Source organism: Strix uralensis, chromosome 22, assembly GCF_047716275.1.
Source record: "Strix uralensis isolate ZFMK-TIS-50842 chromosome 22, bStrUra1, whole genome shotgun sequence".
Taxonomy (NCBI): domain Eukaryota; kingdom Metazoa; phylum Chordata; class Aves; order Strigiformes; family Strigidae; genus Strix; species Strix uralensis.
Window position 1 is genome coordinate 6,684,449 of NC_133993.1, and position 22,729 is coordinate 6,707,177.

At 56.0% G+C, this 22,729-nt stretch overlaps 1 protein-coding gene across 3 annotated transcripts; it reads right to left on the bottom strand.

Annotated features, from left to right (window-relative positions):
- Positions 1 to 237: 237 nt before the first annotated feature.
- Positions 238 to 21,587, bottom strand: PLEKHM1 (pleckstrin homology and RUN domain containing M1). Of its 3 annotated transcripts, XM_074891836.1 has the most exons (14): positions 21,512 to 21,587; positions 20,499 to 20,940; positions 19,790 to 19,955; positions 17,044 to 17,132; positions 15,117 to 15,364; positions 13,092 to 13,727; positions 11,476 to 11,851; positions 8,651 to 8,891; positions 7,261 to 8,169; positions 5,418 to 5,563; positions 5,048 to 5,241; positions 4,535 to 4,598; positions 3,813 to 3,970; positions 238 to 1,066 (listed from the first exon to the last, which is right to left on the bottom strand). In XM_074891836.1, exons 4-14 carry the CDS (start codon positions 17,083 to 17,085, stop codon positions 937 to 939), a joined length of 3,144 nt encoding a protein of 1,047 aa, XP_074747937.1. In that variant the 5' UTR covers positions 17,086 to 17,132; positions 19,790 to 19,955; positions 20,499 to 20,940; positions 21,512 to 21,587; the 3' UTR covers positions 238 to 936. The 3 variants fall into 3 exon arrangements, with proteins under 3 accessions (XP_074747937.1, XP_074747936.1, XP_074747938.1); XM_074891835.1 differs by lacking the exon at positions 19,790 to 19,955; XM_074891837.1 differs by lacking the exons at positions 15,117 to 15,364; positions 17,044 to 17,132; positions 19,790 to 19,955; positions 20,499 to 20,940; positions 21,512 to 21,587 and adding an exon at positions 15,003 to 15,100.
- Between the last annotated feature and the right edge of the window lie 1,142 nt (positions 21,588 to 22,729).

Consider the following 22,729-nt stretch of genomic DNA (forward strand, 5'->3'; position numbering starts at 1 on the left):
TACCGACACCGATGGGGAGCAGATGGGGAGGAAAACGGGGCAGGGAAAAGGGGCAGGGAAAAGGGGGCAGAGACCCCCAAGCACCCTGCAAGGCCCCGGAGGACGGGCCGGGCGGAGGGAGGTCGGGCAGCGTCCCCGTCCCCAAGTCCCCAACCCTCCTCCCACGGAGACGCAGCACCAGGTGGGACCCGCGCTTCGGCACCCGCTGCCGAGAAGCAAACCCCGAAGAGGCTTCGCTTGTCGTTAAATAAACTTTATTGTTGCACGGGGAAGGGTGAAAGGAAAATAAAATTTCTTCCAAGGATTAAAAGCAGCAGGCGGGGAGGAGCAGCCCGGCTCTTCTCTCCCCTCTCTTCCCGGAGGCCACGGTGATGGGTGGGCTCTCCGAGCGGGAGATGCTCGGCCAGCCCCGGCCCCTGCGGTCCCCCCTGGGCCATGCAGGTCCCTAAAGGCACAAGTGTCACTTCGCCCCCTCCCCGTGCGGCTGCCGACACCTCCCCGGAGCAGGCCAGCTTGTGCAAAACCCCCACGTAAAAAAATACCAGTTTTTCAGTATCGAACATCCTAAAAAACTAGAGCTTTGATCAATGTCAGTTATCCACACCCTTGATTGGAAATCCTGATTTACACCCTGGAAAGCCGCTGGGTTTCCATTGGGAGGGGATGTAGGAGGTTGGCACCAGGAGGGTGACTGGGAGCGTCCCCGAGTTAGTGCGAGTGGGGGGACGGCCCTTTCCAGCCGCCCTTGCTCAGCCCTGGGTGGGCAGAGGGTCCCTCCGTGGGGCGGGAGCACCCACGCCCCAGCGCCCAGCGGGCTCCCTGTCCCGGGGAAGGGCCAGGCGCAGGATCAGCGCCCAGGCAGGGGGGTGTCCCGCCGGCCCCTTCGCCTCGGCACGACGAGAAGCCACGGGCGGTGTCGAGGTCAGTCCCTGGCTGCTACAGGCTGGGCTCGGCGCTGGCCTCCGCCTCCAGCTTTCGCAGGTACCTCTGCCGGCGCTCGCAGCGGGGGCACGACTTGGCGCCGGCTTGGCAGTCCCGGTGGAAGACGGTTTTGCATTTGCTGCACCTAGGAGAAACCAAGGGGAAAAATAAAACACCCCCCTGTCGGTAACGTCCGAGCAAAGACTGAACTCGCCACCAAACCAGAGCTGGGGACACTTCCTCGTCTCTGTTTCCTCCAAGCACTTGCTGAGCAAAGGGCCCTGGCTCCAGCGAGAGCCAGCTCGAGGTCGAGATGAGCCCTGCTAGCAGGAGCAGTAACTACTCAAGCAAAAGATCCACCTTTAGCAAGCTCAGAGCAAAAGCAGCAGCTCACCCGGAAACAGCGCTGCGGGCAGCTGCCAGCACGCTGCCTTTTTTTTTTTTTTTTTTTTTTCAGATGAGAGAAGGGCGATGGGTGAGGTTCGCACCTCGCTTTTGAAGCGGTGACAGCACAAGAGCAAAGTTTCAAGGCTGAGACACCCAAACCCTGCGATGGCGAGAGCCCGGCTGGGGACACGTTGCTGGTGGGGCCGGGGTGCAGGAGTGTGGCCCCTCGGGTTGGGGCGCAGCCGGGAGCCCCCCAGGCCTGACTGCGGGGCCCGCCCGCGGCAGGGACACTGCGTGGGGACAGGGAGCCGCAGGGAAGGGGCCGGGCAGCCGGGGATGGCTCTGGGGAGGGTTTGCCAGCGCCCGCCCAGGACCTCCCTGCTCTGGCTCAGCGCCGCAGCAGGAATGTAAACAGCAGCGGACGGTACCTTGTGTGGGGCGGAGGGAGGAGACACCCCGCTCTGCCAGGGGCGTTCACGGCTTCTCCTGAGTCCACAGAAGAAAAGGCCGTGCTACGAAGGCTGAACTCACTTTTTCCCAGTCACAATCCCCCAGCTCGCCAGTAGCAGCAAAATGCAGCCTGTCCACATGCCAGCGGGTCAGTGGGTTATTTTTAAAATGCCTTCGAGTGCAAATACCTGGTGCACAATTGACATCTGAATACCACTGAATGCCTTAATTTCCCAAAGGACCAGTGGAGAGGGGAGCAGAGAAACGCCCAGCAGCGCCAGGCAAGGGCCCGTGACGTATCCCAGCCCGGGTCAAATCCTGCTCCTGACAGGCGGCTGCAACCCCGAGTTTACACTGGACACGGAAAAGGCTCATGCACGGACAGAGGGGATGGGGGGTGCTGCCTGGCGCCGTACGTTTTCCCAGTGGAACATGTTTTCACGTGGCTTCTCCGGATTAGCAGCAGCGGCGGCTCCCCCCTGAGCACGGGGTGGAGGGATTTGCAAAGCCAGGGGCTGGTTTTTACCCTGCATGTTTCTGAGCGAGCAGCAGCCGAAAGGCAGCACCTCCTGCCTCCACCTGCCAGAGCAACGGCTGCAGGAAGCGGCCGCCGCCGCTGCGCAAAGGAGAAGGTCCCGCGCCCGGCGGGGCTGACTGTGGGGTTATTGTTAGGAGGCGTTTCAGACGCATCCTGCAGCGAGGGGTGGCGTGACCCTGGCAGCTGGCTGTCCCGCGGGGTGGGCAGAGGGGCAGGAAGCCGGGTTTAGCTTGGCGAGGATGTTGGTTGAGCTGCTTTCCTGCTGCACAACCTCCTCCACCAGGGAAAAAAAAAAAAAAAAAAGAGGTCAACAAACTTCAGAGCCCGGCTTTACAGGACATGAGACCTCCGGCTGGCTGCCAGCAGAGCTCAGCCCCGCATGCCTGCTCCTTCCAGAGCCCGTATACTCTTTTTTGAGGGAAAGTCAGTCTCCTGGCGATGTTCTCCTCGATAACAAGCACAATCCCTGCAGCAAGGAGGGAGAGTGAGCAATCCTGCTCAGCTGCCACGGAAATATTTGCAGCCACGTAAACAGGGTACCCAAGGATTGTGGCCTCGGCGTTTTCTGCAGCTTCGGAATGTTGCTCGCTTTTAGGGACTGCCAGGCAAAGCAGGACCACACAGACCATCAAACTTCTCTGCCAGGATTATACTCATTAGCAAACAACCATCGAGATGTGGATCCCTCTCCATGTACGATGGACCGGGCTCCTGGGCTGGAGGAGTTTAATGCTGATTTCTTCAGAAAACCCTGATGGTGGGGATAAACGCCCCATCCTAACACACCCATCTGATGTCAGCGGCTGCTGAGCCCTGTGCCTGCAGAGGACGTGAGCTCTGCCAGCAGGAGAAAAACCCAGATGAAAGCCAGTGTCCCCCGTCCTGCTGGGGACATCCCCAGCCTCTCCCCAGCACGTCCCTAGGGCCACCCATCGTTTATCTCCAAACCCATGTCTGTGTGTCCTTCCTCCCCTCCTTGGCTGTAGAGGGGTGTACGAACAGTCCTGCTGCTGCTTTTCCTTCCCTCCTGCAACCCCTGGAAGGGGCCAGGCTGAGTCTGAATGCGAGATGTGGTGGCCAGGAGAGCGAAGCAGGGTCACCTTCATCCTCCTCCTCCTCCTCCTCTTCCCCCTGGCCCCTCTGCTGCCCTGGGACCCAGCACCCAGCGAGGCTTTTGCAGGCTGACAGCAGGGTGCTGGGTGGCTCTGCATGTTCAATCTGCAAAGCCACCTCGCTTGGTGACATCTCAGCTCTGTGAGCTCCTTCTCCTGCCCCAAAACAGCCCAGTTTTGGTTCGGATCATCTTGGGGATGGTGGGTGCCATGAGGACGTGGGTGCCACAAGGACACGGGTGCCACGAGGATGCACAACCAGCTCAGAGCTGTTTCCAGGCCACCCCAGGGCTATGTGCCTAGAAAGCAGACAGCCCCCACGAGGGACCCAGGGGACAGTCCAGGCTCCGGGGAAAAGCCAGGGCGGCCTCGCAGCAGCGGGACGTGACGGGGACGTCGCTCACCTGGTGGTAGTGTCAAACTCGAAGGGAAAAATGATGTCGCTGCTGTTGCAGATCTGGCAGATGAAGCCGCGCTGGGTGCACAGGTCGCAGTTGTAGACGTGATGGGAAGCAAACTGGAGCAGAGACTGCAGGAAGGTCTCAAAGACGCCGTCAGCGATCTGCGGGGCAGAGATAGGTCAGGCAGGCGCGGAGCCCCGTCTCCCACCGGGTTTGCACTGTGCAAAATCCACATTACACCCATTCTTTGAGCTGCTACGTGAAGACAAGGCTGTCCTCCAAAAGCAACCCTAAACGTGTGCCTGGGTCACAGCAGGACCCCAGAGCAGCACCTACCACCTGCTGGGACAGGGCTCCCGGCTTTGGAGTGGATGCAAACTCCAGCTACCCATCACCTCCAACGTTATTTGCAATAGATACAAGCTTGTACAGAGACACATCAGCAGCAATATGGCTTAACAGAGGCAAAACACTTTATCTCGCCTGGTCTCTGTAGTTCTCAGAGGACACAGGTTTGTGCCAGTTATTTTGGCAAATTAAAATAAAGGCAATTATCTGCCTTTATGCTGATGTGCAAGCTTGCAGAGTGCACGTGATGGATGAGAGCAGGCAAAAGGAAAACAAAGCTGTTTGAAACCTTCTACCGATGATGATAAAGTGCCATGCTCGACAGAAACCAGGATGTTTTCATCAGCAAAAGCCCCAGGACCACACAAAGCTCTCACCTGCCTCAGATCAGTGACGCTGTATTTGTGGGGACACTCCAAGAGGTAGTGCCTGTGGTCAAGCCTGCAAAGAAGCACAGAGAGGAAGATGGTAGATGGTTTCCACCATATCCCCAATGGCTTTGGAGCACGGGGGAGCCTGGATGATGCAGACTCTTGAAGAAAATCACTGTAAACTTGATTTTTGCATCATGCCACACATCCCAAATGCTGCCAGTGGAAATCATGTGAGAGCATTTCAAAGGAGAGGAAAAAGAAAATAAATCTCTCATCTATTTTCCCAGGTGTTTCCTGTCCAGCCAGAAGCTCCTCTATCAGGAAGGTGTTTCCTGAGTCACATCTCAACCAGCCAACAGATGGACAACTCCTTACAGCAGACACGGAGCTGAAAACCAGCCCATGCCTCGGCAGCACCGCTCCCCGCTCCAACGGCGAGCGATGAGGAGGACCAGGAGACCATCGGGGTGCAAAGAGGAGGACGCAGGGGTAACGTCACCCAGAGAGGGGCCTCACCGCTTGCTCAGCTCCTTCAGGGCTCCGCTCCGGCACATGATGAGATAATCTCCCAGCAGCTTCAGCTGTTCCCTGCTCCGGCGGATCCGTCCCATCCTCTCCACGTGGTCGTAGAGGCTTTCGTTGACCAGCTTCAGGTCGATCAGCGGCTGGTTACGGATCTGGGTGAGGAACTTCAAAGCCTGACGGCAAACCTGGGGCAGAAGAGAGGCAAGAGGTGGACATGCACCAAGGAGCAGGCTCAGAGGGAGGTCTAGGGTGGACATCTCCACCTCTGCTGATGGTGGAAACGTTCAGAAGGACCTTCAGGAAGCGTAGGCAGATGCAGGAGCATTTCCCTGCTCCCTGCACTGACCGAGCCCAGACTTACCCCTCGTTTTGTCAGATCCCAGTTGTGGATGAGGCGTGAAGGAATCACCGTCTCCTCGTCCCGGTGGCAGCTGTCGCAGTAGTAGAGGCCGGAGAAGGCGCAGAGCTTGGGCTTCGCGAAGGAGAAGCCGATCTGCCTGGAGCAGCCTGCGGGGAGCCGAGAGGAGGCGGTGAGAGGGGACCCGCACTGCCTGTTCCCATCACCACCAGGATGGGGGGGGAAACTTTTGGGAGGGGGGAACGGGGAAAGAAAGTTTTGGGAAGGGTTGGAAATCAGCTAAAGTGCTTGTAGGATGTTCAGTCAGAGCTCCCCAGCCCCTCCCTGCAGGCAAGGAGCTGCGATTTAAGACCATGATGGTCCAAAGGAGTCTGGACTATCCCTGAATCCACTTGAATTCATCAAGGGGTTCAAGTTTCTTTTTTTTTTTAGGAAAACATCCCAGTGGTTTAGGGAAGAACCTAAATCCCACCTGCCTGCCCCATCACCTCCACCAGTAACTTTGCCCTGTTTTGCCTTCACTCAGCCTTTCTCTTTCCCGATGCCGCCGCGCGGTACCAAAACCACATCGCACAGGATCCTTGTCTGCAAGGGATGAGGTTGGGATGGATTAAGCCAAAAAAAGCCTTTATTACAGCGGTGGGTGAGCCAGGAGGAACCCAGCTCAGGTCTTGGGGGAAATCTGCAGGGTTTTTATAGTGACTTGAAAGCGAGTGCATCTCACTGGGAGTCGGGAAGGCAGGAAAACCCTTGGTGCTATTTTTAATGGGTTCAGTTCTCTAAAATAACTGATCACGTGTAAGTGAACCTCAGGGAAGGCTTTACCACCCCATCCCTCATGCTTTGGGGTCGCTGGAGCGGATCCCATAAGAAAAGTTCATGGTGGTCAGGTGTTGCTCTTTGAATTAATAAAAAAAAAAAAAAAGAAGATTTTATCGCTCGTTACACCCTGACACGTAAAGAAACCGCTCCTGCATCAGGCTTGGGCGTCAGGCTGGGAGGGAGGTGAAAGCGGGGCAGGCAGCCCGCTAAGAAAACCTACACATAAAAACTGGCAATTTGTCTTTTCAGCTTGCTGCCTCCATCTGTTGGTAGGTGGAAGATGCAGGACAGAGCCTGAAGGGGAAGGTAGAGACCAAATAGAATGGAAAAAAAAAAAATATATATAAAAAGAAGAGAGATTAAAAGAAAAAAAATCCAACCTGCTGGAGGGTACAAAAAATACAATTTAAGCAGGAGAGAAACCTGAAGTTTAATTAACTTACAAAGGTAAAGAACAAATTACACCTCCTGTGGAGGTCAGCGAGTGTTGTCCTATTAAAGCAGCATCACCCCGCGTGCCGAGAGGCGTCAGTGGAAGGTTAAAGGAATGTTTTGCAAAATCAGCTTGTCACACCCATCGCAATGTTTGCTCCTGTGCTGCTTTACCGGAAAAACAGCATTTGCTCTTGATTGCGCTTTCCCCGCAGGCTGGGGCCACAAAATGCCCAGGAAGAGAGTCCTGGGCCTCTTGGTCCATCTAAGGTTGCCTTCAAGCCAAGACCCACCACTGTCTGTACCATAAACATCTTAAAGAGGAGCCCAGTAGCAGCCCAGCTGGACCCGTGCTGGGGTGGGCTGGGGATTCAGCGTGGGGGGACTCACCAAAGGTGCCACCAACTGGGGACGGGAAGCCCCAGCGAGGGGCTTTGCTGCTACCTGGGGTTTGGGTGGGGAGACCAGCAGCTGGTCTGCAATGGGTCGGCATGACTCAGGGTGCCTCTAATTGATGTCACCTCGTTAACCTGAATGAACGCAACATCATCCTCCAAGATGGTTCTGGGTTTTTGGACAAGCCCACGTGTACCTGCACAGATGAAGCTCTGCGAGTCCAGGCCTTTCTCCATGGGGATGGCCACCAGGTATTGCAACAAGAAGCCATTTTCCTTCACGATGTTCTTCAGGATGACCTGGGAATGCCCGTCCAAGCTGCCACCCAGCGTCAGCGCCTCCTCCGCGCTCTCCAGGTAGGACGTGAGCACCCCTCGGACCAGCTCCCTCCACGAGGCCGCTTCTTCTGCGTTCTCAGCCTGCAGCTTCAGGACAGCTTTGGAGGTGATCACCTTGAAGAACGCGGGTCCCCCAAGGCTCGTGTCTGGAAGGATGTCCTGGATGGTCTCTATACCATAACTGTTGCTTAAAATTTTGTCGTTGTTCCTGACCTTAAAGCACTTTAAAGTTTCTAGAGACAGGGAAAAAATAAAAGGGACCCAGGTTTTGTCTACGTCCACGTACAGAACAGCCTCTTTTATTGCATCCAGCTCCGGTTCATGAGCTGGAGTCCAGTCAAAGCTGTTCCCAGGCACATCACTGTACTGGAGAAGAGCAGTGGAGTCGCTCTGGATGGGCTGGCCTTCGCCACCATCTTCTGGATACTCCAGTGTCTCCCACTCCTCCTCCTCCAGCTGAGGCCGGCACTTCTGCAGAGCCTCACGGATCCTGTCCAACCAGTCCTCGGCCTCGTCTCGAGAAGGAGCTCGTAGGTAGAGTTTTTTCCCCAGGAAAACCAGCTCAAAACGGCCGTCCGAGTGCGTCAGCGCCAGCGACTCGCACCGCAGCAGGGAATAGCTCTCGACACAGATGCGGTCCTCGTGGTCCAGGAAGAGCCGGAGCTCCAGTGGCGACAGCTCGCAGGAAAACTCCTTCCATATCCCCATGGCTCCTCTCCGCTCCAGGCTGCCCAGCTTCAGGAGCCCTCGGAAAGGGTTGGAAAGACCTGGGGGAAAAAGCAGATGTCTCAGCTGAACCAAAAAAGGGGAAGCCAGTGGAGCGAGCAAAGCCAATGGGCTGCTCGCAGTGAGCAACCAGAGGCATCACAGCTTTGGTCCTGGTGGACGGTGGGATGGGGCAGGAGTTTATAGGACCTTGGTCTCCATCATCTGCCCACCTGTATTGAGGCTGAGAATGAGTGGGATGGCATAAAGGAAACGTGTCCCGCAGGGTGGACAGAGACACGGGACAGAGGCACCCAGCGCATCCCCTCTCCTCCTAAAACACTTCCACCAGAGCCATCATGGGCTCAGCAACGCCAAGGGAAGCTGCCCCACTGCCTTCTGCAGCTTCCAGTGCTGCCATCAGCTCAGCAATGGCAAACGGCTGCTTCCCAAACAGCCCCTCAGCCAAAACACCCCCCAGCCCCTGAGCAGTGCCCGGCGTAGGCGCTCAACGAAAGCAGGAGAGAGGAGGGCGGCACGTACCCATCTGCCTGCGATGCACAACGCTGAAGCCCTTTTGTTCCCGTTCAGGTGACATTTTGGGCTTCCCACTCTCTGAGGATGGCACCGACAGCCTTTCCAAGTCCAGAGCACTAATGAGCCCTGGGGCCAGCCCCTCGCCAGCCTCCTCTGGCCCAAAGCCGTTGGTGTCGGCCGTGTTTTCGCTGCTCTCTCCTGGAGAAGGTCTGTAGAAATCATCTTCCGAGATCCAGCTCTTTCTTTTCTGTTCAAAAATAATAATAAATATATTAATTATCAAATTTATCGAGCATCCTGTGCCCCTCAAACACACACGCCCACAGTGACCCCTCCATGGGGGCTGCTCCTGAGCAGACTGAACCCCAGGCAGCGATGCCGGCCATTCCCACGCCGATGGCTCCCCTGCTCGCTCCGATCAGGGAATGTTCCTCCGGACTGGGCTGGCAGCTGGCAAATACTGGGATCATATACTGGTGGGATTATAAACTCCAAAATGGATCAGTTCTCTCCCCCTAAAATCATTGAGGGCTCAGAGGAGAGCACATTCCTGGCAGTAACCACATACAAGATATCTGGCCCAGGAAGTATTTCTGATAGAGAGTGAAAAACCAGCTCTGCCATGGAAGTGTATGAGGTCGCCTGGAGCAGCGGTACCATCCTTGTTCCAGAAAGAATAGAGATGGGGCGAAGTAAAGAGAAGATGTCCAGGATGAAAGAGAGACTTACGGCTTACAAGCAGATGCTACAAACACCAGGCCTGATCAGTACAGGGAAAAAGCAAGGCAGGGAGGGCGGAGGAAACCTTTGTCTCCATATATCAGGAGGGGATGAGACCCATGAGCATAAGAAACCTTGTTAAGCTGAAAGAAAACATGGCTGTTAACTTCTTCAGCAGTTTTTCTGGCTACAAGAACAGAGCGAGGTTCTGGAACAGGGTCCCTGAACAAACACCAGGAGCGAAACGTGACCCAGCTGCCTCGGCAAAAGAGAGCAGCTTCCTGAGACCCAGAGCATCCCTGCCAGGGCTGCATCCCCCCAGCAACGACTTCTCAACTACCCCACCCTGCTTTCCAAAAGCCTTTAATTCTGAGTAACAAATTAAATGACAGCAGAAGTGCTGTCACCACCCCGCAGCGAGGATCACGGGTGGCTTGTGGTGCAGCTCCCAGCGCACAGGCAGGCTCGGCTTACTCCTGGAGCAGGAACGCAGGTCACTCCGTGAGTCATGCGAAAGCAGGGGGGAATTTCCTGTTGACACCATATGTTATACATAGATTAGGTCAAACTGGCCCAACGCCATGAGGAAGAAGCGGAAATGGGATAACTGGGAGGGAGCCGAAAGGAGCAGAGACCAAAAAGAGAAACTGTTTTGGGGGGGGTATGAAGTATATCTTAACCTCACCAGGATGGAGATGATGGGAATCCGGATGGAAACAATGGGAACCAGGTTGGAAAAGTCAGTAACAAATTCAACAGAGGACAAAGATGTTCAAAGAGTTTCCTACAAGCAAATGCCAGTGAATCAGCTCCTTGGTGGCAGCAGGGGAACTCCACCACTGTTTAAGCTAGCCTAAGCACCAGGGAATGCCATCCTGCTCTGGGAACAGATGTGCTGCGTGAATATTTTTCCACTGGAAAACTAATTTGTTTCCTGTCCAGTCAACCCTTTTCCCTCCTCTTGTGTGGACCATAAATGAAGAAAAGTCCCCATGAGAAACCTGACACTCAGGCTGTTTTATTGGCTTGCACACAGCCTGTGGCCAGATTTGTGTGAGAGCTCATCACTCTACAGATATTGTTAACAAAACCAAAAACTTCCTGTTGCAGCCGCTCTTGGCAAGGGATGACTGGCAGGCCAGGCAGGGTTTCAAACGCTTTGGTGCCTCTTTTACCAGGGAATATCGCCTTTGACCCAATTTCTCCCAGGGCAGTGGCATGGACACAGTTCACAGAATCACAGAATCATCTTGATTGGAAAAGCCCTTGAAGCTCCTCCAGCCCCACCATGAACCTCACACTGACCGTTCCCAACTCCACCAGATCCCTCAGCGCTGGGTCAACCCGACTCTTCAACCCCTCCAGGGATGGGGACTCCCCCCCTGCCCTGGGCAGCCCATTCCAACGCCCAACAACCCCTTCTGCAAAGAAATCCTTCCTAAGAGCCAGTCTGACCCTGCCCTGGCGCAGCTTGAGGCCATTCCCTCTTGTCCTGCCGCTGGGTCCTTGGCTCAAGAGACTCATCCCCCCTCTCTGCACCCTCCTCTCAGGGAGTTGCAGAGGGCCATGAGGTCTCCCCTCAGCCTCCTCTTCTCCAGACTAAACCCCCCCAGTTCCCTCAGCCGCTCCCCATCAGACCTGTGCTCCAGACCCTGCACCAGCTCCGTTGCCCTTCTCTGGACACGCTCGAGTCATTCAATGGCCTTTTTGGGGTGAGGGGCCCAAAACTGAACACACTCATCAAGGGGCGGCCTCACCAGTGCCGAGCACAGGGGTAAGATCCCTTCCCTGTCCCTGCTGGCCACGCTATTGCTGATACAAGCCAGGATGCCATTGGCCTTCTTGGCCACCTGGGCACACTGCTGGCTCATGTTCAGCCATGGGGTTCAGTTCCATGGGGTTCAGGAAGATGCTCATGGAGCAGGAAGCATCACTTACAACCAACTTGCTGTCAGGAGAGTGGAAGCAGCACAGAAGATATTTGGGGAAACCAGTGCCTACTCAGAAGCTGTCACCAGTTTTACTTTCATTTTGCATTAGATCTGCTGGTCAGGAAGCATAAAAACAAGGAGATGATAGCAAGTGAGCTGCCAGACAACCGTAACACCTACCGGACAACCCAGCAGCGGAGAGAGGAGGTATTCTGCCGTCGGGCTGCGGACTGCCTGGCTCACGTCGCTGACGCCCACCGTGCCGCTGCCGCCTGTCTCTCCTCTGCTCGGACCACCACGCCGTGGGGCCCAAACGCCAGCCGTGCCGCCGGCTCGTGGTGCCACATCCCCATCGCCAGCGGCCACCGCAGCGCTCGGCCCAGCGCAGCCTGGACTGTCGGGGGGCGGCTGCTGGCGAGCTGCCGGGGCCGGGGGGCCAGGTGATGGGGCTGGGGGGCAGGCGGGCTGCCGGGGGGAGCAGCCCAGTGTGCTGGGGACCAGCCGTCCCTCTGGGGCTTCCAGGCTTGGCTTGGCTTTGCTGAATTCGGACAACACCCTTGAAACAGAAAAGTGACCAGGTTGAACAGAGCTACGTTAATCAGAACCTATAAAAAACACAGTTATTGCAAATTAGACCAGCCCCCAAAAGAGGGCTCAGCATCACTGCTCATCCCCTGCAGGCTGGCAGCACTGTACAGCTGCAAAAAACCCCTGTGGCACCAATCATGCTAACAGAAAAATGTGTGATTTGTGCCCTACGGAGCAGCAGTTAACCCCACTGCAGGCAAGGACCCTCCCTGGAAAGGACGCACTTCCAAATTATGCACATTAATGGGGTTTAATTTGCTTCCGATGGACATCTCCTAATGGAGGGAGAGCGCTGGGTGCTCCCCACAGCCCCAGCCCCACATACAGCTCCCAGACACGTATCCAGCCCTGTGCCAAATTTCAAATGTTTTCATAACCATTAATGAGCAATTCTTAGTGGAGCCTGGCCAGACGAGACACTGTTCCCATGCCCCTGCTTCGTCACCAGCTAGGTCGAATTAAACCAGCCCAAGATTAAAATTCAAAATGACATCTTTCCATCACGAGTTTAATCCAATCAGGGCAGGTTCTTCCAGGATCACCATAAGATGCAACATCTTAGAAGTAGGTAATGATGGCATTATCGATGGGGAAGAACAACCGCAGCTCTAAAACCTCCTGAAGACCCTTATTGGGAAGTGGGTGACTTCGCCAACCAGCACCCTGAAGCCAGGCTCCTTCAGAGCCAGGTTTTAAATGTGGCAGGGAAAATATTTACTGATTACTCAGAGCTTATATAACCCGCTACAAATCTTTGTGCTGGGTGTTTGGCAGAAATAAATCATGAGGATGAGAAACTAACAACCTCCCTCCACTAAATTATCTGCCGAAGCTGCAAATTATAACCCTTTCCTGTGACCAAACTCATTTCTTTCCCCCCGCAGAAAGCCTCAGAGCATCCCCCAGCATACGCCAGGGAGATGTGACATTCCTGAAACTGGGGAGCAACATTTTTCTGACGTTTCTGCCCTGGTAAAGAGGACAGACCCACACTTCAGTGGGCAGGAGCTCATTTGCTGTGGCAGCAGGGTCCCAGCAAGCCGTGCTGAGCATTTCTTTTTACCCATCAGGGTCTTTCCAGGAGGAAAAAAATAGCTTGTTAAAGAGAAACAGGGGAGAAAGCCTTCCTGCCTATAGAGACAAAATAAATGAGAGCCTGGGAGGGGGTTAAAAATCCCTTCGAAGAGGAGATCTGGGGAAAGACTCACTCTTGCAGTGACCTGTCCAGGTCCTCAGTGGTGGCCGTCCCCAGGGCGGAGTCGCAGGAGAGCGGCTCCTCGCTGCGCTCGGGGCTGCGGGCGCAGTGAGCGGGGAGGACGCTGTCGGAGCCCAGGCTGGAGGAGAGCTGGGACGAGCTCGTGGTGTTAAGGCTCAACGAGGACGACGTGAGCTTGATTTTGCTGCTGGCTTTGCCAATGGGTAGGACGGAAGGTTGAATCTCGATCTCATCTGATCCTGATGATTGGGAGATCGAACCCAGCGAGGCTTTTCTGTGGGGTTCGGATGTTGAGGACGTGAGAGGCTCCAACAGCTCCGAAACAGGACACAGACCAGACAGGGACAGAGGGGTGATAGTCCACTCGTTCAAAACTGCTGATTTATAGGAGAGCTCGAAGGTTAAGGACGATAAGCCCTGCAAGTAGCTAAGGAGAAACTCACACTCTTCAGCATCTAAGAGCAGAGCGGTCGCCTGGTAGTATTCGGGCAGCCGGGACCTCTCCCGCAGCAGCAGCTTCAAGTAACACTCCACGAGGCCATCGTTCAAAGCCAGCCTCAGCCAGGCTCGGCAGCGGCCAACGTCCGTATTGATAAAGATGAGTTGTTCCAGCTCTGAGACAATATTTCTGGGGAAAGGGAGAGAAAGAACAGAAAAGGACATGAGTGACTCTGTTTTCAGTCTATCACAGGGTGCAGGAGGGGCAGATTCCCCATCAGCAACTGCCCAACCTGCTCTGCTATGGGCAGTTGGGACAAAAAAGGCTGTGGAAAATCTTTTTCCTTCGTGGAAAACGTTTGTTTCCCACAGAGGAAAAAGAGGTCCTGGATGCCCCAAAGCTAAATAAGTTGGTAATGAGCCCAGGCATCCCTGGGGTGCCTCTGGGTGCTCCTCCTCTCTCTGGCTGAAGGCATCTCCCACACATCGCTCACCCTGGAGCAAGGATGCAATTCCCGCTATCCCTGCATGCTGGTGGGGCTTGCTCTGGTTGGGTACTCCTTGGTGACAACCACGTGTCTAAATCCTAGCTTCCAATTTAAAGATGAGCCAAAACACAGTGAAAACTGCTGCAGCAGCCCCCCAAAAAAGGCCGGTTCAGGCTGAGCTCCTCAAGCAATCTCAGCCTCCTGACTTCAACCATTCTCCCCCAAAATCCAACAGCGACACCACCCTCCCTAACCCTCTCTGGCCCCAGCTCATGTCAGCACTGCTGATGCTACAAAAAACAGAGCAAAAGTTTTGTAAGTTTTTTTTTAAATCTGTCTCTCAAGAAAGAAGAAAAAAAATCTTCAAAGGGCACAAAAATATCCCCCGTAGCATGTGAAAGTGTTATTTTCATCTGCTCTTTCATAATTTAAGAGTCGGTGATGGAGTTAGATGAGGCTTTCAAAACTATTTGCGTGTGGGTTGTTGTTTAGCGTGGGAGGACTCTGCTTAGGGAGTGGCTCAGAAAAACCCCAGCAAATAACGATAGTTACCCAGGCGAGACCTCCTCAAAGGCTGGTCAGGACATGGGGAAATGGAGGCCAACCATCCCCAGCTGATCCAGATTAGAAGAGAGACCAGACCCCTGCGCTGTACGCCAGCGCAGTCACTGGGGCCCCACCGGGGACACGGAGTCCCCATATACAGCCTGGCACCCAAAAATAAATAAGAAAGGGGTGTGCCCTAAGCTGGCAGCAGCATTTCATTCCTCAACTGTTTGGGGACATCAGCCCACGGCTAAATGGCACTTTCCCCCTTGCCCAGGCTGCGAGGGGCTGTGCTGGGTGCCCATCCTGCATCACTTGGGTGATCTCCCAGTGGTGCCAGGCAGTCCCAGCCCCCCTGAGAAACCCTGAGAGATCACCTCTCCCCCCCTGACTGAAGGGACTGAGCACACAGGATGAGGGGAGAGACGTACCTTTCCATGGAGCCATCCTTCTGCTTGCCATTCCCTGAATTTTGTGGCTTTTTCACTAAAGAAAGGGGATAAACCTGAGCGTGCAAACACCTTTCAGCAGGGATGGGCACTCACCGATGGGTGATGCTCTTCAGCAGACCCCAAAAGACCGGCTGGGGAAGGGGTCCCCGACCCCCTGCTTTCTTCCCTTTCCCCCCACTCTCTGTCTTTATATGCTTCGCCTTCAGCCCATGCACAAAGACGGCTTCCAGGGTGCTGCAGAGGGTGTTTGCGTTCCCATCGTCACTGGTTACAACAGCATCCGAGGTCACGTACTGCTTCTGCAACGCCTTGATGGCATTCACCAGTTGCTTCTTGATCAGCTGTGAGACAGAAGGTATGTGCTTGGATTATAAAAAAATAAGTATTAGGAAAGCTTTCATATAAAAGGGCTCAAAAACTGCAAGGCTCATCCAGAGCGAAGCACCACGCGGCTCCTGCTTCATCCACACGCTTGCTGTGGATGTTAGGGAGCGCCACAGCTGAACTGGTCAAGCTGGGGACTCACGCTCTTGGCATCACAGTTCATTTGGCTTTTTTTTTTAAAAAATGAGTAATTTATGCAATTTTAGCTGGCATTTGGGAGCCCACTGGGTTGCTGGGGTTGCCTTTAGAGCGTGTGGTGCTGCCTCCGCAGACACCAAATTGCTTAAGAGAATGGGGAGAAAAAGCAATCAGCTCTTTCCAGGCGTTTGCTCGGGAGAAACACAAGGATTAAATAAGCACGGGTAAGAAACTCGAAACTCGAAGGAGGTAACCCGTAACAAGGGCTGCGATACCACTTGAACTCGTGCAGATCAGCCCAAGCAGCATGTGACGCGCTAACAAGTCCTGCCAGCAGAAATCAAAGCCATCGATCTCGCTCTCAGCAGCTCGTCTGTGTTGATTAACCCACAGGCACTGCTGGGGATGGGCTCCCCCCAAAAGGTGCTTTTGGAAGGACGGCTGGGGTTTAACCACTGCCTTTGGAGAGACTCGGTGGGCTCTGAAGCTGGAACGTGGCAATTTTACCTTCCAGCAGCTTTGCTTCCCTCGTTCTCACACCAGTTGAAAAGAAGCAAGTTCAGTGAATTTAACAATTTGACGCTGGTGGAGAGGATTTTTTTTTTTTTTCCTAACGCAGCTGAGCCCGGATGTCTCAATCAACCTTATTTAAAACGAAAGTTGCACTTCCCAGCAGGCATTTGGCAAACACTGCAAATTCAGCCGGGACCTCATCAAACAATTCATGTTTTGGCATCAATCACGCAGCATTCAAGGCGAACGCTGAATGGCATCAGCCGCTGCGACTGGGGCAGGGCAGATTTTGACTCAAGCCTGGGTTGGCTGCACAAACCATATTAAATTACCAGCCTAGGATATTTTTTTCAGCATCTAAATAAGATTTCCAGCAGCTGTAGTTCAAGGACAACAGCCGGGGGAACAGGCACCTTCTCCCTGCCCATACCAGGGGATGCCTCTTGCAGCAGGAGCTGCTTTCCAGCTGCCCCACAGATCTGCTGGCATAAGCAACCCGCCTGCAAGCAGCAACCGTGGGCTAACAGGATTAAAGAGTGCAAATGATTTTATCTGTCATGCATGAATTAATTCTGCTGTAGGATGAATTAAACACCCGTTTGAACCGCCGGGTTTGAACTTTGCTCATTATTAGACTCCCAAAGCTGGGTAAAGAAACCCAAATATAGGGAGCAGCAATGCTCCTTCACTCAGGTATCAGGGCTGAGCACCCTTCCCGGCCCCACGCTGGGTCACACCACGAGGGGCAAAGCCCAAGGTAGAGTCTGGTGTGATTTAACTCACAGCCCCCCTGTTTGCTTTAACCCCCCTGCACCAGACAAACCATCAAGGACTCTGCTGGAAAGCCCGAGTCACCCTTCACCGTATAAACCATCCCAATCCCAGCTGGCAACACTGACAAGTCCTACCACGTCCCCGCTGGTAACTGGAGTTGCACTGGGGAGTAACTGGAGCTATTTGGGCAGGTTGAGGGCATCTCACTCACCTGTATGGCTTCCTTGGGGTCATCGGCGTGGCTCGAATGCATCTCAGCTGCTGCTGCTCCCCGTGCCGGGCGCTGCCTTCACATGTCACCTTTGGGACAAGGAGGAGGAGCACGTCTGAGCACCCGTTTGGATGACATCTAACTCACCTGCCGCGCGAAGGGCACCCGGCGTCACGCAGGAGGTATGGATCGTGCACCCGGGCCAGACCGCTGTCGGCTTCAAGCTGGGACCGACCTACGACCACATCGAAACACGCCGCACTTCCCGGGGACCAGGAGAGTTTCAGGCAAAGCAGAGCATGGCCAAGAGACCGAGGGAGTAATTAACCCTTGCAAGAAGGAGTAATTAACCCTTGCAAGCTGCCTGCAGGCAGCTCTAAACCTCGGAGTGACGCCGGGCCAGTGAAGCCAGCAGTGATGCACACAGGGCCAGGGACTGCTTCCCTTCTGTTTCCACACCACCTGCAATGCCCAGGCGCCAGCAAGGGCATCAAAACAGGCACTTCGTGAGCGAGCCTGAACGACAGCACTCAAAAACCATGTGAACAGCATGTGCCACCCCCCAGCAGACCCCGGGCAGAGGCGACAGCAGCTCTTCTCTCCGGTATTCGCCTGAGGAGCGACGCTGCTGCCAAACCCAGCTAGAACGGACCCTCTCGGAGGTGCCCGGGCACTCGCCCCGATGGCACAGAGAGGAAGGAGGGGTGCAGGTTCTCCATCAGGTTTCCAGTTGCTCCGTTCAGATGAACCCCAGGATGTCCCCACTCCTGGGGGTGCAGATGGCAGGGCCGCTCTGCTGCGGCTGGTTTTGGTGGGAGAGAGAGAAAAATCAGCCCTCCTGCTACGGGAAACCCTGGCAAAACCGGAGCTGAGCAGGCAGCGGCAGCCTCGCCGGGGTCATCTGCAACTGCAGGGTGTTTGCAGACAACAAGGGACCTTTGACTTTTGGCCTCCTGCCCTGTTCTTCAGAGGCGTCTGCTGAAACCAAGCTGTGCCTGGAGGCTCTGCGAGCAGAGCACGCGGCTGTCAGTGAGATGCCGGCTGCACGGCTGCATCCCTGCTCAAACCGTGTGTCCTGGTGCTGAGAAGGGTCTGAGAGCTGCTCCAGCACCAGCTACTGCTGTAAAGCTTTCTGAGGATGTGAGAGATTGAAGAAGAAATGTATTCCCTTGAGGTGGAAGCCCTTGTCATCGAAATGGAGAAAGCCCAGCAGTTGACTGCATGGTTGGGGTATGCCCACAGCAGACAACGGGCTTGGTATGGCATCGATACTCCAGGTTTTATTTCCAAGACAACACAAAACGCCCAGAACTTTCCCCAAGCAGAACTGATGGCCTCAACCTGCCCCTCTCTCTGCACCATGAGCCATCAGACCAGGGCACAAACATGGTTTGCAGACCAGTTCCTACACAGCCACGGCCAGTCCCCAAGGCAGCGGTGGTCCAAACCCAGAGCAGCCCAAATCTGGAGCAGCCTAAACCCAGAGCAGCCCAAATCTGGAGCATCCCAGACCTAGAGCACCCTGTGCACGTACCGCACCAGCCGGTCCTGCTCACAGAGCAGCAGGTCAAGAGCTCTTTGGGGACAAACCCTGGATTGATCCTCAGTGTCTTCAGAGTTCACAGACAATTTCATAGAAAAGGAAACCGTTTTCGCCATGACTTGTCATAAGATTTCCTTTCTTCGGGTTGCAACACAGAAATGGGGGAGTGCAGTGATTACAGGAACATTAAGCTCTGGCTTAGAGGCTTGAGGCGCTGCTGGGGGTTTTTGGGGGGAGCGAGGGGACACCTAAGTGACAGCAGCGGTTGATGAGGACCGCAGAGAGCCATCCCATCTCTGCCCTCCGCATGGGGGGTTGAGGCTCCTCAGGGCTGGGCAGCCTCTGCCCCCTTCCCTGCCACCTCCTGCTTGCACCCTGCAAACAAGCAACACATCCCACCCAAGACACATTCAGGGTGCAAGAGCTTGGGGTGGGAGACCCAAGGGTGGGAGACCCAAGGGTGGGAGACCCAAGGGTGGGCACAGGGGTACATTTCTCATGCCCAGAGAGGCAGCACAGGTATTTCAGCTCCAGGACTGCACCCACCCTCTGTGCTCTCAGTGTCAGCCACCCCGTCCCCAGATGGTCACGGGGAGGGGGTGACAGTGGTGTTTTTGCAAAGACCTCGTCCAGATTTTACTAAGCGAGTGGTATTCCCCCAAAACACAGGCTCCTTTGTCGGCATCACCTCTCCCAGCGTCTGCAGGAGGCAAGACACTGAGGAGGACACCTGCCACCTTCACCACGGGACTCTCCACTCCCACCACGACCAGTTCAACCAGTTTGTTCCAGCGTTGCGAATCTACACGGCACCGCTTCTGTTGGGACAGCATTTTCCTGAATAACGAGTACAACCAACGAGCTCCGAGGTGGATTTCACCTAACACAAGTCTTCAGTGAAACACTCGGACCAGCGGCCCTGGCGCCGGGCTAGCCAGCTCTAGAAGGAACTGGAGGGTTCCGGAGCACTTCCAGGCAGATCCTGGAAAGTCACGGCTGTTCCTTGTGATCTTGAAAGGGTAAGAGATGGGATGGATGTGCAAACGCAGAGTCAAGCCCATCTACAGCAGAAAAAAACCCCACACCATTTCCCAGTAGCCACCACCCCGGAGGCCGCGCAGAGCACAACAGCTCGAGTAAAACAAAGAAAATAAACCAAGTGAGAAACAAAAACAGCCAGCAAGCTGGTGTGGTTAAACCTACCGATGAAGAGAGTCGCCGGTGCGAGAGCGGAGCTGTTTATTTACCAAACTGCTGCAAAACAGCCAAATTCTTTAGGAATGGCTTGTTCAAACCAAGCCTTGTGCCAGGAGAGGCAGAGACCCCGTCCCAGCGCTCGGCTCTTCAGTCTCCCAACGAGCGACGCTCTCTGAGTTATAAATAAACAGCAGGTCACCGCTCGTGCTTTGCAAACGGAAAACAACAGCCCACGACGACGGCGTGAACCGGTGACTCAAGGCCTGGACACGGAGCCAGTCATTTTCCAAGCACGAGTGTTGTGCCAGTCACCCTCCGCCCCGGGGAAATGAGGGCTCCGACGGGACGGTGGGTCCAAGGCTGGTGTCGGGACAGCCCTCTCCTCCCACACAGCTTCGGCCTTCCCCTCGGAGCCTGTGCACACCCAGCCACGCTTAGCATACAAGCCGACCCCGAGCAGAAGCAGCACAGAGGCAGAGAAGCCAGCGGGTTGGCTTGTTGGAGGATAAAACCCCTCGGAAATAATTTGGTGAGGGTTAAGGCAGGGTTAGAGCCCAGCCCCAGCTCGCAGCAGCAGCAAGACCCTCGCGTCCAACTTCAGCTCCTTCCCTGCGCCCAGCCCGGCCGCCACTCCCACTACAGGCATCGCGTAAAGGACAGGGACCAACGTGCCACCCTCTTCCCCGCGGAAACGTCCTCCTTGCAGTTGACAAACCTGATGGGGGATGGAGAAGAGTCGCTGCCGCTGAACCCCTCCAACTTCTGCCCCCGCGCACCGAGCAGGACACCCAGGAGCAGCCGGGGGAGGAAAACCAGCCGCTGAGCTCCCAGCACCGCCCTTGATGGCAAGATTGTGTTTCTCAAACACTCATAAATGAGAATTTCTTTCAGGCTGTTGCCTGCTTCTGTACCAGACTACACTTTGCCGGGGCCGCAGGTAAAGCCGGGGTTGATTTTCCCCGGCGTTGCAGCCGAGCCACCGCGCAAGGCCGCAGCGGGTTGTGAAACCCCCGGCGCGTTGCGGCGAGATGTTCCCGTATTTATACTCCCAATTTTTGCATCGCTTCGGATTGCCAGCGCGGGAGTTTCCTGGTTGATTCGGTGGCCATCTGACACGGCGGGCGGCTCGCATCCCTTGGTGGGGGGCCTGGGGGTCACTGGAAGTAAGGCAACAAGAAACCAGCTCTTTAAACTCCCCGTTTTCTGTTGGACACAAGAACTACCCAGAGCTCATTCACAACCGTTTAAGTGAGAAAATGTCATTTATAGGGAACGTAACGCCCAATAAATCGGAGAAAGCTGTAAAGACCCCGCGCGTGCTGGGATCCCCGCGCAGGTGCGGCCTCTGCGCCCGGGGGTCTGCGGGGGGGCACCGGGCCGAGGGGTTTGGGGTGGCAGCGCCGGAGGGAGCCGAGCGAGGAGCAGACGCCAGCGACCCCCCGAGGGACGCCGTGGGAAGCAGCACCTGCCCCCGGGCGGGGGGGGCTCGGCGCAGGGCCAAGGCCGCGGGCAGCGCTGCCCACGCGTGGGGGGTCGTGGCTGTGGGGTTGGATCGGGCCCTGCTGGGGTGGCGCGGGCAGAGGGTGCCCGGGGAAGGGGCGGCAGCCGAGGGGTGGTGGTGGGGGGGTGGGGTTACCCCTGGCTCGCACCCCCTGACCTCAGTCACCCCGCACCCCCCGTCTGCGCCCCATCGCCCCGCACCCCATGAACAACCCCCCCCCCGCTCACCGGCTCCGCGCCTCCGCCCGGCGAACCCGGAAGTACCGGCCTTGCCGGGAGCGCGCACGCCCCGCCCCCTCCTGACGTCAGCGCGCAGGGGGCGGGCCCGAAGGGCCGGACCACGCCCACACGCGCACACGCGTCCACATGCGCGTCCACACACATACGTACACACACGTGCACACACGCGCAGACGTACACGCACGTACACACGCACACATACATACACACACGTGCACACACACGTGCACATGTACACACATGCACACACGCACACACGTGCACACACACGTGCACACACATACACACACGTGCACACGTACACATGTATACATGCACACACGTACACACACGTACACACATGCTCACATACACACACACACGTGCACACACACACGTGCACATGTACACACATGCACACACGTGCACACACACATGCACACACGTGCACACACACACATGCACACACATGCTCACATGTACACACATACATGCCCACAAGTGGACCTACAGGCACACATGCACAGACTCATGCACATGTGGGCACACATATGCACACACATCTGGGCACATGTATGCACACATGTACGCACACATACGCACACACATCTGGGCACACGTGTGCACACGTATGCACACACACATACACACACATGTACGCACACCCTCGTGGCAGACGCACGCTCCCACAGGCAGGCGCACCCCTCCCTGTGCACACACAGGTGCTACACACGCGTGCCTGCAGGCACACGCATGCACACACGTGTGCAAGCACCCACCCTCGCAGGCAGGGCCGCAGCCAGCCAGGGGCTCCTGGCAGAGCCGCGTCCCCGCCGCCGGGTCACGGCCCCCCCGCTGCCACAACACGCGTGTGCGCAGCCCCGGACACACGCCTCCACGCTCCCGTCCCTCACGGGACGCTCTGGGTGAAAAACCGCCAAGTTTGGGTTTTCCGGGAGCCCTTCGCTGCCGTTGAACAAACACCAACTTTATGGAATCCCGGGGTGCGCAGGGGCACCCCCACGCCCTTGGCAGCCCCTCGCTCGCTTCATGGGGAGCAGAGCAGCCCCCGGCCTGCCCCGCTGCCGCCCTACAGGGGCTCCCCGTGCCCCGTCCCCTCCCGTCCCCACCCCGCTGGGATGAGTTTCGGGGTGCCCTGAGCACATGGCCACCTGTAGCACCCTCCTCCGGGGGGAGGGGGGCCGTGGCTCTTGGGGTGCAGCGGAG

Bases quoted from the DNA above. Each gene is read 5' to 3' on its own strand.
- PLEKHM1 (XM_074891835.1), bottom strand. From the start codon at position 17,085: ATGCATTCGAGCCACGCCGATGACCCCAAGGAAGCCATACAG. The intron at 11,852-13,091 runs GTGAGTCTTTCC...TTCTGTTTCAAG, and splicing joins CTGGACAGGTCACTGCAAGA to GGTGTTGTCCGAATTCAGCA. The intron at 4,599-5,047 runs GTGAGGCCCCTC...GCTTCTTTGCAG, and splicing joins CTGAAGGAGCTGAGCAAGCG to GCTTGACCACAGGCACTACC.